Raw genomic sequence first — 15,560 nt, forward strand, 5'->3', positions numbered from 1 at the left:
TAATGTGACGGCCAATCCCACTATTCGTTGGTAAAAGAGTAGCCCAAGAGCTTGCAGTAGGCGGTGATGACTACTGCCTTCCCTCTAGTCTTACACTGCCAAATTAGAGACGGCTAACGCAGATAGCCTTCATGTAGCTTTGTGCGAAATTCAAAACAAACAAACAAGCAGGTTGACAATGAAAAGACGACGTCGAACATTCAGTTCTCTAAACTCAAAAAACTGGAAGATAAAGCACTGTCTTTATCACTTTTTGAGACCTGCAAGAAGGTATCTTTGTACTAAATCCCATGCAAGTTGGTTGACATACACATGAATAGTTCACGAAAAACCTTAAATTGTGCTTTCCTCGCTAAAAAATTGAGGAACAGACAAAAATCTCCAAATTGTCTATGTCTCTGTTTGGGACCTGTAAAAATGTATTTTGTACCAAATCCCATGTTAATTGATCGAAATATGGCGGATTAATTGTCAAAAACCATAAAATTATGCTTTTTACGACATCTTGACCCTTATAATTACTGAAAATAGGCAAGTCCAGTATTTTTATTTATCAATGGGTGTTGCCTGTAGAAAAGTATATTTGTACCAAATTCCATGTAAATTGTTTGAAACACGGTTAAGTAAATGCAAAACCCCCTAAAATTGTGGGTTTATTTAGTCTTTTTACCTCCCTCAAATGACCAAAAATGGGCATATTCCACATCTTTGTATGTGTATGTATAGGACCTGTTTAAAAGGATAATTAGCCTGTTTTTATTTCCTTTTATGTATTAAAGTAATTTTAACTATGATTGGGTAAGGAATTATGTTTCGCAAGTATCACTGTTGTTCAACAGATGGCAGAAACTGAGCAAAATAAAAAAGTTGTCTGTTGCTAATCGTAAAGATTTATTTCTATGTTTAGTTGATACGCACAAAGCTACACAGTGGGCTTTTTCTGCTCTGCCCTTCGTGGGTATCAAAATCCTACTTTTATCTTATAAGCCCTTATACTTACTGCTGAGCTACTGAGGGACAATAAAAATGTCCGAAAAAAAATGTTTTAATGTATTATAATTGATTCTCTAGATTTCTAAGTAATCACAAATATATATATAGAAACAGGTGAGTTTTGAATTTTGTATCTGATTAGCCAATATATTTTGATTTTTGTACTTATGTGATTATTTCGTGGATTTTGGTTTTAACAGAGTGTTTACGAGTGACATGTATCTTCGGTACAGTGTAGCTGTATTTGACGCTTGTTACATTGATGACTGTTTGACATCTGGTGACCTTATGAATGTAGCTATAGGGAGATTTTGTTTATATCCTGATGATTTCCAGCAAGGTAGGTATGTTTGGTTTTTTTTTCGAATTATCAATGTAAATTTCTAAACTATTTCAAATCTAGGAATTCGGAGATTTCTTTTGAGTTTACCATACAGGTCTTGTAAACATATTGGTGATACTGATGATAGTTTAGTAAAAATTGTATCTTCTGTGTATCTTAAAATTTTTATTAATAGACGTAATTGTCAATGAATGACTGATACTTCAGTGTCATAATAATTAGCTGTAGATAGATAAATAGATGAATGGATGGAATGCCAGAACAATCGTTTTTTCATTATTTTTTAAAATTGCTATTTAGGTCGTTTTTAGAAAAGTTAAGATGTCTCATGTATGTCATTACTGAGTTGACACTTGAAATAAAGACCTATTTGTATACATGTTGGTATTTCAGTGTGGAGGTTGTTTTAACACGAACTGTTATGTCATAGTTACTAATAACTGATAAGCCAGAATCAGTGATTCATTCCCGTTCATTAACTGTTTGTTGACGCAGTAAAGTTTGTCAGTGACTAAATAATACAAGGGTGACGAGAGGACTAGTGGTTTGTATTCTGGGGTATTAATCAAAAGGATGCAGAATCGAAACTCACCCACGCTTATTTATGTCCTTGAGCAAGACATTTTACCCACACCTAGCTTCAGTCAACACAGGGGACCCGGCATGGCCAGGTGGTTAGGGCGCTTGACTCGCAATCTGGGGGTCGCGGGCTCGAATTCCCGTCCCACCAAACATGCTCGCCCTTTCAGCCGTGGGGGCGTCATAATGTGACGGTCAATCCCACTATTCGTTCGTAAAAGAGTAGCCCAAGAGTTGGCAGTGGATGATGGTGACTAGCTGCCTTCCCTCTAGTCTTTCACTGCTAAATTAGGATCGGCTAGCACAAATAGCCCTCGTGTAGCTTTTCGCGAAATTCAAACCAACCAACCTGTCCAGGTGGATTTGAAAACTTTCTCAACCCCTTGTGCCACAGGAAACCCGAGTTAAGCAACAGTCTGATGTGTTTTTAAAACACTAAACAAATTTAACTAACTAGAAAAAAATGTATGTTGTCTATTAGAAGTTTAAATTTTGAATGCTCATGCAGAGACAGACTTGTTTTTTTTTTTTTTTCAAATAACAGATTTTGACAAAGAAGAAGATAATAACAAACAGACGAAACTCACTGCAGCTCGACCACCGCACAAGGCAGACTTAGCTAAAGGAGATTGCACTCCGATAATCACTGGAAATACTTGTAGGGGCAGAAAAAGAACTTTGCTCTTTAACTCAACATCGCCTCCTCAAAGTTTGTCACAAGGACAAGGTGACTCAGTGTTAATGACGTGTAACAGTGAGTTGTTGTCAAAACTGAACTCTGGTAAGTAAGGTTTATTAGTTAGTTTCAGCAGTGGTTGCCCACCAAATATTATGCAACTTTTATATTGCTGAAACTATTTGAGGGTTATTCGTTATGATAATATTAATAAATACATGAAGAAGAAAAAGAAAGAGCAGATTGTATTTTGACTTTAAAGGATCATACATTCTTAAAAGTATCACAATTGCTTTACTCGATAAATTTTTAGTAGCACAACTGTTTGAGGTTCAAACACTCAATAATATATTTTTACCCGTGCTGCAAGTAAATCTTAAGACGCAAAGTAGATTGTTGAGAAATTAATCCACAACTGAGAACTTTCTATTTTATAGATTTACAATTTTCATATGGATAACACATTTGATAACATTATATAGACGATTACAGGCTATTAACTTAAGTAAGGAAAATTACAAAATCATTAATAAAACAGGGCATAAAGGATATTCGATTCAGCTCTTAAAAATTAAGTTGTGCTTAATGACGTGAGGATACGATTGACAATAGTGTATTGTATCTTCCAGTACTTATTACAGAAAACATTCTATATTCCAGGAGAAATTCATATCTCAGACCTCCCTCAAGTAAGTGGCAGCATTGAGGAATTGACCACTGATAAAAGAAATTTTGAGGTCACCATGCTACCTAACCTCGAACCTGCCGATCTTGGTCGAGTTATAAAATGGATGAAAAAGTCGCAAGGTGTTCCAATGTAAGAAGAAAGGGAAACGAATAAAATTAGTGTGCTACTTCTAAATACGATGTTGTTCAATAATAACCTTGAATTATTTCGTATTCGAAAATAATATTAATAATAACGAGAACGACTCTTCTGTATCAGGTTGTGCTGTTGTTTATTGTTTTGTTTCATTAGGTAAATAACCACTGTGAACTCAATTTAGTGGAGTTTATATACTTAATAAAGTACGAGTAAAACTGGAAGTTACATTATATGAGAAATATCGCCTTGAAGCTTATCAAGTACTGTGGCTATATATATATATCAAGGGCGTAGCCAAAGGGTGTGGGGGTTGAAAGACCACCCCAATATTCTAAAACGTCTTAAAGATCCACCAGCTTCAATTTTTTTAAATATACATTTTACTTTAGTGTAAATCACTAATATTCTTTGTGTAGGAGAAAAATATACTCATTTAATTTGGAAAAAAGACCATCTGTAGTGCTGGTTATGATATTGTGTGTGTATATATATATATATTCAAGATTCTAACATAAATACAAACACACACACCATTAGTAAACCAATGCTCTCTGACGGCTTAAAAGTCAAGAAAGTGTTTTCCCATATTCCTCCCATTCCCAAACATGACAATAATTGTTTTGGCTATCAACATATTCCATTTCTTAATTAATCCAATTGGTATGTGAGGATCTTAAAATTCAACAAAAGCATCTTAAAACAGTGTTAACCAAACTCATCGAACAAGATGATGATTCTATGAGTTATAAACTTGTTTTATTTCTTAATTATCGAACACGACATGCAAACAAATAAAGTTAGTAAACAGTTTTCTTTGAGTCACTTTTTTAAAGTTACTAAAGTTATTATATATGAAGGTTCAAAGCATTATAACAAAGTTTATCTACAAATGGTAGTTATGTGTGTTTTGAAACTTGGGTTCGTTTGTGGACTACGAGTTTGATATCATTACGCAGCTATCCACTAAAATGAAAGGATATCGCTGGTAAGATCAAGAAATACGTAAACATAGCTTACCACATATTTTCAGGATGATATTCCCGTGGAAGCTGACTAGTTCTGTATATCATGAGTTTAACTGAGGATGAACAGTAATTAATGTAATGATTTTCATAACGGTATGTATATCATACATCAAGATATATTGGTATGTATGTTAATTATTATAGGTATATATCTATGTATATATATATATATATATATCGGAATCTTTCAACTGAGGATTGTGATTAATGTTGTAAAAAGCGAGTTGACTAAATACCTAATTCGGAAGTATCACTAAAAATGTCTACAATTTACCAAATAATGAATGGATAATATATACCGTTCTTATTATTTTAGGAATTTTGTTTTCAATAATGAAAAAGTTGAAAATGACTGATAGTAATGGTCTATTTACAATAATATTTTCTAAGCTTTATCCACAAGAATATATGTCAATTTCAACACATACGATTACTATTTAAAAGTCTAACAATAATATTACTTTCCAAACTCTGCCCACAACACAACTTGCTGAGGTTTAACCATAATATTACATGCCAAACTTTATCTACAACACAACTTGCTAAGCCCTAATCCAGTTGTTTCCAAACCATGTGTCGTGGCAAATTGCTAGGGGTGTCACGAGAGTTTCAACAAACGAAGAATAATTAAGAATATAAAAAAAAACTGTACAAAAAATATTGTATGTGGCAGCATGGGTGTCGCGCAAATCCAGGTAAGTGGGATAGGGTGTCGTCAATGAAAGAGTTTGGAAACTACTGGTTTAACCACAAGGCTACTTGCAACTACCAGTGTCTAACTGTAAGATTGCTTTCCAAAGTCTAACTACAAGATAAGTTGTGAAACTCAACCTGCAGAAATATTTATCAACTTTCTGGTTCTATTCACAAAATTATTAACTCAGAGGTTACTTTCTAAACTCTTCCCATAAGATTACTTTCTAAACTCATCTCAAAAGATTATTTTTCAAATATATCCATAAGATTACTTGCTAAGCTCTAACTAAAAGTTTACTTGCCAAGCTATACTCACTCGTAACATTACTTGCTAAGCTCTAACCAAGATATAATTAAATTTTACTTGCTAAGATCTAACGAGAAGGTAACTTAATTTACTAGACTTAACCCACAGAAGAACTTGCAAAGCTCTAATTACAAAATTACTTGTCAAGTACACCCACAAGGTATTTGGACAAACACAATTCATGTACGATATTACCTACAGATGTCTGTTAAAAAATGAAATTAATGTACTACACCATTTGAAATAGATCATCAACATACTCATATGATATATACTTACACAGGTGTTTTTTTGCAATTTTTTCAGGGCCGAAAATTTGTCTCGATTGTGTTTTTTTTTCGAAAAAAATCGTGTTCAATTTTTTTCAAAAAATTGTTATTTTTTTAAATTCAGTTTGGGGAAATATTTGAGTCTTTGGAAAAAGTTTTCAAAGATACGGCTTTAAAACAGTGCAAAAATTAGTTTTTCAAGGGATTTTTACAACAAATTAAAGAAAACAATTTGCTTTACTCCTCTGTTAACATTTATTTCAAATAAATTTCATAACTTTGATGTAGAGCTCTGACAAAATTCAAATATCACGAAACAACACAAATCTTAAGATTAGGTATCACTTATTGAGCTATCATAATCACTCGCAGTGGGAACATCTTCCAAAAGCATTTCAACTACATAATCTGAGTCTTCTAGATTATAATTGGTTACACTAAACATAACTTGAGTTGAGACTGCTTCATTTGAAATGGGGGCTCATTCCAGAGGGTAAAATCCAAGGAGAACCAATAAAATCGTTACAAATGTTCAAAATTCAGCCAATACGAGATTGATAAGTAAATTAGGGCAATTCATTTAGGTTTGTTCCAAAGTTAATGATCAGAAACACGTGTTTTAAGTGTAAAAACATCTTTTTTCAACGAAACCTGAAAAATGTGCCTGTTGGCCTGAAAGAATTATCATTTGAGAAATTAATAGTGCCATTATCACCTGGCATTCTCATCACCCTTCCAAGTAACTAACCAAGCCTGACATTGGATGTCTACGGGGGGATCAGACGAGACTCGGATTTTTACAATGTGGTATGAACGATAGCTTATTATTATAAACAGTAGCTGAAAGATTAAACTCGCCACATGGAGTCTATTTGACCTATAACAACAAATTTAGAATTAAGAAATAGAATAAGATCTTATTATTATTGTAAAATAATGGTTGAGAGTTTACGCACATTGACCTTGGTATGCGGATTGTCTTATTGAAATATAAAAAAAGAATCAAGGAATAAGATGATACGGGTTTGTAAATAATAATAGTTAGGAATAAAGGAAACATCAAACTTGAGTTACTGATTTATCTTGGCTTATAAAATATAGTTTGAGGGTGAAGAGGTCAAAGGACAAAAAATAGATTAGAAGTATAAACAAACCACGAACTTGACATATGGATCACACTTAACAATTACTTTCGAAAGGCTTAAAATTGACTTCATAGGCTGAAAAGAAAAACGATTAATAAAATAAACAAACCATGATTTTTACATATAGACCATCCATGACCTCTAGCTATTTTGATAAAAGATAGAGATTGATGTAACAAGTGCTTTTACTTGATGAACAAAAATGGATAGAGTTTATAAACATCACACTTGGATGATTGAATTTGACGAATATATACGAAATACTATTGGATCTAAAATCTCAAAGAATAGAACATTATATCCTTATAAACAGTCACAAGAGTTAAGGCTAAGAAACATCAAATTTTATGTGATCTTCTCTTGACGTGTACGAATTACTTTTCATGTCTGACAGAATATGCTAGGTTTGCCTTTAGTTCCATTCTGTATATATTTGTATTTCACTACATAACTACTGACGAAAGAGAACACTATAGTTACATACCAAAATTTTTCTAATATCTCAGTTTTGTAAAGTACTAATTACTAACTTTTGAACCGGAACATTTGTGGGTAATGTATCATTATCAAAAGGGGGGTTCAGTGGCTAAGGAAGTTGCGTTTTCATCACCAGCTGTTATGTCCGCAAGAGATTAGACATCCGGTCGAAAATTGTACAGTTTGGGTGACTCCCACGTTGTTTTGAGCTATGATTTAAGCACACACTCATAGAAGTCATTAGGTATATTTTAAAGCTCCATTATTAAATGTATAATTAGTTTCAATAAACTTGCAGACTTCAAAAAGCAGTGCTTTCAAATTATCCCGCTAGGCGTGACACAAATTCATACTTAACGGGAACTCCAATTGGATTTAATACTACACATGCATGTTGGGTAAAATTAAAGGAACTGTGTAATTTTCAAACCTTATTTATGTTTTGGGGTGCTTACACCGCACTGAGTTATAAAACTTTTATATTAATGGAATATAAAATAAAATACAAAAATAACACGAGATGACTGCTCGCACGTAGCGTTAGCGTTGCAACAACTCTGAGTGGTAAGATATTGAAATTGTATGTCGTTATCCCGCAACTTTTCCTAAATTTGTTTCTTGACATAAGTTTCGTGACTTGATTAAGACAGTAAATTAAAGATATTTTTTGCTCCCAAAATTTGAATAATTTCTCAGTACAACTAAATAAAAATTGTAATTAAGGAGTTAAGTGAATTAAAATAAAATATATTTAAGTGACGAAGTGACAATTCGCTATGAGTATATGTGGCCCCCAGTGGCACAGCGGTATGTCTGCGGACTGACAATACTAGAAACCGGGTTTCGATACCCGTGGTGGGCAGAGCACAGATAGACCATTGTGTAGCTTTGTGCATAACAACAAACATGAGTTATATATACACGTAAATCTTATCTAGTTATTTCAGCTTAGTGTGAATGATAAATTATTAGACTTAAAATGAAGGTAAATTACAAATTCAGCATGACTTAACATATAAATCAGGACAATGGAAAAAAAAAGAAGATTATACATGTTACGTTGATTCACCAATTGAAATTTTTGTGTATATACTTCATGAACTGCGAGTAAAGTATTGGAAGTAATTACGATCGATAACAATCTTAAAAATTCATTTACAAAGACCAAGGGCGGTACGCAGGAAAAATTAGGGGGGTCAAGTAACTCAAGTTTGAATAAATTATGAAATCGGAATACAAATACCTTATGATTTCCCAATAACACAAAAGAATAATTTTACATATCTAGTAATTTTTTTTAAATCCAGGGGGGGGGGTCAAGTGACCTCCCCTTGCCCCTTCCTGCGGGCGCCCATTACAAAGACTTAACTCCCTGCATTAGTTTTCTATTTGATAGTTGACAAACATTTATAAAAAGAAGCCGAGAAAATTAAAAACACCCATAGGTACTCTGTCGCCCAATATTTTAATAACCATAAACAACAGCTGCAATCCTTTGGTTTGTTTTAAAATGATGCCAGAACATTTGATGACGTATTTAGAACTTGATATTATAGATGTATGATGATGAACAAAGAATACTGGAGAGGAATTAGACAACATCCTATTAGTCATCTGTTTATTGGTCTTTTCTGTAGTCCATGCTAAAATATGGGTTATGTATGCGTTTACCATTCTTCTATATCTGTATAAAGCTCGTTGTATGTTTGGCGTACCATGCTGCAAACCAGACGCTTCAAGATTCAAGCCATTGAACGTTTTCTGCATTCTTAGACGTTAATGGCGCTTTAATTGTGACAATCAACACTGCTATTTGATTAAGAGTGCTGCAGGTTGGTTGAATCTCCCTTCTAGGCGGCAGCTTTAAATTAGGGATAACTGTATCTGAACCTTATGGAGTCTCTGGTATGGTTGTTTAACCTTTGTCGTATAAGAAACCATTGAAGTTTAAAATTTACTAATACCTATATATGTGTCCTACAAGTATAGAACTTTTACATAGACCCAATACAGAATTATACTGTGGTTTGAAACTAGAACTGAATACAACCAGACAACATAAGTCATTTTTGAAATTTCACTTCTGATAAAAAATACATGTTGAAAATTCAAAATTTATGTCGGAATGGATGAACATAGACAAGAGAGCTATCACTTTTTTATCCATTATAGTCAGATTATATGCATTTTGAAATCGATTGCAAATGTTGACTCATAACGAGAGGATAAGAATGTGGTTTTCAAATAACACATATCTTCCTCTCATATAATGTATATTTCATGTTTACAAACTTTGTATTTTTTCTATATTGCTGGTTCCGAACATGCTAAATTGGTTGCCAGGCAAGGGATCTCTCCGTGAATAAGGGCAACTAGCTATTGAGCCGAGAGTTAGGGGTGAAAAGTCCGGTGACGGTTGACAACAGGAATTCTATCATTTACAGATGAGATAGTGGACACTCGCAAACGATAACAACAATTGATGGGGAAAAAGAGCCTCTTCATGAAGGGAGGCACTAGGCACTCAGCTGTCTCAAGAGTAAGGAGAAAGATGTCATGGGTGAATGAACTCTACCAACGATAGCTGCATCGCTGACTAAGGATACAGTGGGTACTCGCGAATGAGGAGGATGATATTTAGGGAAAGAGAGACCTTCTCGAGAAGAGAAGTGAATTACAGAGGGAACAATGGGCTGTGAGGCAACCCAGTAGCTAGAGTGACCCATTAATGAGATGCAGCCAATATCATATCATTCTGCACCCTATGGGTCGGGAAATGACACTCAGGAGAATGTGGCTACCCTGAGCTCACTTACTCAATGGCCTACATAATATTAGGATGGATCGTGAGCCCATCAAGGATAGATCTGTACCAAGACCATGCATGCACATAGTGGAAGCAAAGCAGATCAATCTTCAATGTTTAAAGGCGGCAACAAAGGAGGATCGGAAATGTTTTTGAAGTATTTCATACATGTCATTGCCTGGAAACAATAGTCTCAAGAACAATTTCTGCAATCCCTGATCTTTAGTTTAGACAGTGTAATCCTTGATTACCCTGTTGAGTATTTACTAGAGACACAGCTTGAAGACTGAGACATAGTCGTTGCTAAGCTGCACCAATGAGTTGACCCAGAGGAAAACCAAGCTGTTCAACAGGCCAAGTTCAAAGCTCAAAAGAGACATCCCTTAAAGAACTTGAGTGCCTTCACAAATAATTTGCCCCATTTCACGGGAAGCCTTATCCTACAGTTACTTCAGCAGATAATGAGAATTTACTTGTTTACAACCTTGTAGAAGGGCAGCCAAGTAGAATCATGAGCCATCATCTGTGGGCATTGAATATTCATATCTTGATGAAAGTGGCATATGTAGTTATGAGGTTTGAGATTGTTATCTCAAACAAATTGCAGGAGAAGATGAAACTGATGACAACAGCCGTCACTATGCCTACGGATATGATCTTTCGTGCTTAAATAGGTGCCTCCCATCAAGTTCCAGCTCTGCTGAGAGTGGAGCCGTGGTTTATCTCCTGGATTAATAAGTTCCCAGCAAACAAGCAGGGCTATCCAGGCCCTAAACTGATGTATGACAATTGTTATTTTTCTGTCTTCTTGTGTTTTATGTTTGTGACTTGCAGTTTGTTAGAATATCCCTTCCCAGAAAGGGTAGTTTATCTGTGTGGACCTTTATTTGTATTTTCTTGTATTGTTTTGCCGTTTTGCTTGTTAGTTTTGTTAACAAGTGGTTTTTATTAAAGCAATGTTGCATTATTTCAATTTCGTGAGTGTCAGAGTTTATGTGTGTATAAACTGGATTATTTATAAAAGGTGTCTGTGACTCGTTGGTGATAATTTTCAACAATAAACAAAAAGAGTCCACTTGTTTTAAAATTATATATTAAAATAAGTCAAACGTATATACAAATATTTGTTATACTGTTGGTTATCCCAATTGTATCCACAGCTTTAAATAATTGTCTCTTTTTCGTCAAATTCCGCACAGGGTGGTTCAATTATTTTAGAACACAATTTGATAAGACGAATTATTCTTCTCTACTCTATTATTACAATACAATCTGTGATAATTTCACTTTTAAAATCACCACTATATTCTCTTTATGGTTAAACTCACAATCATACAGTCTAGATCTATCTATCTACCAATCTAGCTAACTGATGAACTACATTTTGGATGCGTATTTATAGCCAGACAATGGCCTGGAATGTTTCACATATTACGAGATATTGTGATGCTATAATACTTAATTAAACAACGAGAAAAACTTAGAAGGTTCTAGTAACATGATGCAATAATATAACAAGTGCCAATTCACAACAATTTAACTACACAACGAATGATTTGCACATTTGTGTAAACAAACCCACGATAAATTTTTGCTTGTAAACATAACTAAATTTAACACTCGTACTATACTTAAACTATCTAAATCATAACACTCATATTAAATTTAAACAGTCGTGTATATCTAGCAATAAGCCCTCTTCAAGAAAACTATTTACAATATTTTATAATATATATAAAGACTGTTTTAAGTTCATGTACAAAGTCTACTCATACAGTCTACACCAGTATTTGCATCCCCTTAATGGCCTCAATGCAGAACCAGTTGCTCTGGAGGTAACGCCCACCTTATGATCCTTGCACTGTCGATTTTACACCTCTGGATGTATGCAAGAGGCCGACGGTTCATCTGGATGATGAATTCCTTCCCGTAGAGGTAGTTTGGGAATTTCCAGACGTCACGTATGATGACTGGACACTCGTGTTAAATAACAGAGTAGCTCTTCTCACTATTCAACAGCTTTTTACTGATGTACATTGTAGGAAACAGCCCGTCTTCATGTTCTTGCAGAATTACTGCTTCAATTCCAGTGTCTGATGCATTGGCCTGAACAATGAATAGTTTGTTGAAGTCTAACGTTCTGAGGATTGATGAGTTTCCTAACGTGTTCTTCAACTTCTGGAATGCCATCTGCTGTGATTGTTTTCACTTTATTTTCTTGGGTTGGCCTTTCTTGGTCAGGTCAGTCAGGGATGCAGCAACTTCAATGTCGTTTGGGATGAACTTCCTATAATATCCTGATAACCACAGGAAAGACCTGACCTGCAGTTTGATCGTCAGAGGTTGTACATCTTGTAGGTGGGTTAGCTTTTCCTCCTGCATGGCTATCTGTCTGTTACCCGCCTTGTATCCAACAAAGTCTGGCACAGAATAACTAATGTAGCACTTAGTTGGTCTGATGGTTAGACCTGCTGCTCTCACTCACCCGAACAGCTCTCTGAGTTTCCTTGGGTAGTCTTCCCATCTGGATGTGTGGGTCAGAAGGTCATCCATATAATGCTAGATGTTGGTGGTTTTGTGCAACATCTTCCTCATCATGTGGTTGAATGTCACTGTTGAGTTGACTAACCGAAACAGCATCCTTTTAAACTGGATGCACCCATTTAGTTTCATCATAATAGCCTCTGGATTGCACAGATGGTTTGGAGTCGAACTTCATCACGAGGTTCAGCTTCCAGAAATCTATGTAGAAGTGGTTTGAGCCGTCCCTCTTCTTCACAGTTATCACTGGTGAACAGTAGGCTGAATTTGAAGGCTCAGTGATTCTGAACATATTTGAACATATTTAAGTTCTGTTTGTACCTCTGATCAAGTATGTAATAATCTTCTATGGCATTCTCAGTGAACTGATTTCCTCGCAAGTATTAGATGGGTCTGTTTAATAATGGGAGTAACGAGCAGGAAATTTGCAACGTAATCTGAATTTGAAAACCAACTGAGTTTTAAACTATGTGAGAAATAATAAAACTGAAAATGTGTGATGTTAGTAAAACAATTGTTATTACAGACAAAGCAGAAGCACAGGTATGTACCTGTGTAGGCACTTACACAACTACTTCACTGGATCTGGATATAGAGTGTAACTTTTCTTACCTCGAGACGAATATCTAGAGAACTATCTACCTAGAAACCAAGCAAAACTCTGAAAGTTTGAAGCTCCTATTGATACAGGACACTTCACATCCTTTCTTTGTAATAACATCATCATGTTACTGGTAATTCTCTCGCAGCATTCATTGGCTGGAATGTACAGATGTCATCCACTTTGTCAGCAAAGGATGTTGCAGTCATTGATCCTTTCCTAGACTAATTGTGAAGTTGTTGTAACATTCCCGTGGGCAGTGTAAATGTTATTTGCAAGAACAACAAAGACACAAAGGCTACTAGAACAAAATTATTTCAATAGTTTTCTACATCACGTGTTTATGCTAAAACAGCATAGAAATAGACTAATCAATTTTTTTTTAAATTTCTATATTAATAAAGATGGTGGAAAACGTATGATATGCCTATATATCACACTTTCAAATAATGTGGAACACATGTACAATAAGAATTTTTTTATGGAGTTATTTGTCGAGTTTTTGTTTGTGTGTACTTAAGCACAAAGCTACACAATGGGCTATCTGTGCTCTGCCCACCACGGGTATCGAAACCCGGATTCTAGCGTTGTAAGTCCGCAGACATACCGCTGTGCCATTGGGGCTGTTGAGTTTTTATTTTAATATAAGAGCTATGATTACTATTTGTTAGAAAAAATTAATTCATCTCTTTGTTGTTTGATGATAAACTATTAGGCTGTGAGTTGCTTTCCTCAGTTAGAAACTTCTACTGAAGAATTAACTGCGTTCTATCGTGTCTATCTCATAAGTTTCTGACTGTTGTAATGATTTCTATTGTTTGACAGGTTATTTGGTAAAAAATGTGAATTAAAAGATCTGTCCACTTAATGAAAAGGAAAATACTTCATTTCTTGAACTTCGGGTTCTATGAACTTGCTTTACTAATGTTCACTCTTAGGCCACCTAAGTTCACAGTAGAAACTAAGATAACAATTTCAGTTATTTCTTAATGTTCTTGCATCTCTAGTACTTTGTTAAAACACAATTCAATCACTGCATATCTCAAACAGCTGGAATATGAAATGGGTATTTATGCAATTCAATAGGAAACATACCAGTCAACTTACAAGATGCAGCACCTAAGGATTTCTGTGCAATCAGACTATTGAAACAGGTGCTGGGCATACTCGTATATTAGATGGGTTATGGAAAGCAAGCAGGGAAAAGTAGTGTGCTGTAAACATGACAGCTTCATGATGAAGACTTTTGCTATGAAAATTACACTATAGGGCTATTGTCAAGATGAATGGTCGTCAGATAGAGCATGACAGGACGTGAAGAAATGGATTGTAACAATGTGATAAGGCTATAAAATCATTTAATATAACATATTCAACTGTCTGTAAAAACACTGTAACAGATTCATTAGATCAATCAATATTTCTATTTCACGCACACTCACGTTTTTATACTAATAATTTTTTTCCGAAACTTACAAGAAAGTTCTAGTCATTAAGCTGCGACCACTACGTGATATGAAAACTTCATATAGCAATCAACAAAATAAATGTCTAAACGAAATTAAAAAAAAAACCTACAACACTGCCCCCTTCTCTGGATTTTAAAGTCCTTTAAACAATCCTATTACGTGAAGACATCAATATATAATGAACAATAAAGTAACTCATAACAATTGAGTGAATTAATATTTATCAATATACCTACATTACGATAATCAAATAATTGGTAGTATGAAACCGAGTATAATCAAACTTTAGAGTAACGAAAAAACCTCTTTCTTTACTCATTTACTGTCCACTTACTCTCCAGTCACCTATTTATTTTCCTCTTCTGTAGCTTATGGTAAAAAGAAGGTACAACCTCTTGCCCTTTGTTAACAATTACTGTATTGTCACTAGGGGATTATCTTCAAGTAGAAATGGTTGATGGAATACACTGATGGCTCCTTGCTGGTGATACTCTTGACAAGTTGATTTATCACTGGCTAACTATTTAACTATTTTCCCATCAATGTGCTTCTAAGGACAATCACACTGGCTTGATTCCTCTGTATTTTTGGATTCTGCTCTATCAGAATTTGTCTTGGATGTCTTCATTATCTTGTGCCTCCATCACTGCTAGCATTGGTGGCGAATTATTCTGTAGTACACAATTCCTGGTCTTAGACTAAAATGTTTGAAGTAAGTCTAACCTTACATCTATGCTTCTGCATGAAGTCTATTCTCATAATATTGTTGCGTCAGCGAGATCACGTGACTAGTGTCACGCCACGTTT

At 34.8% G+C, this 15,560-nt stretch overlaps 1 protein-coding gene across 1 annotated transcript in view; it reads left to right on the forward strand.

The window, feature by feature from the left end:
- LOC106466345 (telomere repeats-binding bouquet formation protein 2-like) overlaps window positions 1-3,681 on the forward strand; it is a 13,253-nt gene extending 9,572 nt beyond the window's left edge. The window contains exons 3-5 of the mRNA XM_022394329.1: window positions 1,194-1,333; window positions 2,460-2,696; window positions 3,252-3,681. Coding sequence (XP_022250037.1) covers window positions 1,194-1,333; window positions 2,460-2,696; window positions 3,252-3,412 — 538 coding nt within the window. The 3' untranslated portion in view covers window positions 3,413-3,681. The remainder of the gene's footprint in view (window positions 1-1,193; window positions 1,334-2,459; window positions 2,697-3,251) is intronic.
- The last annotated feature ends 11,879 nt before the right edge of the window (window positions 3,682-15,560 follow it).

This window comes from Limulus polyphemus, unplaced genomic scaffold (assembly GCF_000517525.1).
Source record: "Limulus polyphemus unplaced genomic scaffold, Limulus_polyphemus-2.1.2 Scaffold2230, whole genome shotgun sequence".
NCBI lineage: Eukaryota > Metazoa > Arthropoda > Merostomata > Xiphosura > Limulidae > Limulus > Limulus polyphemus.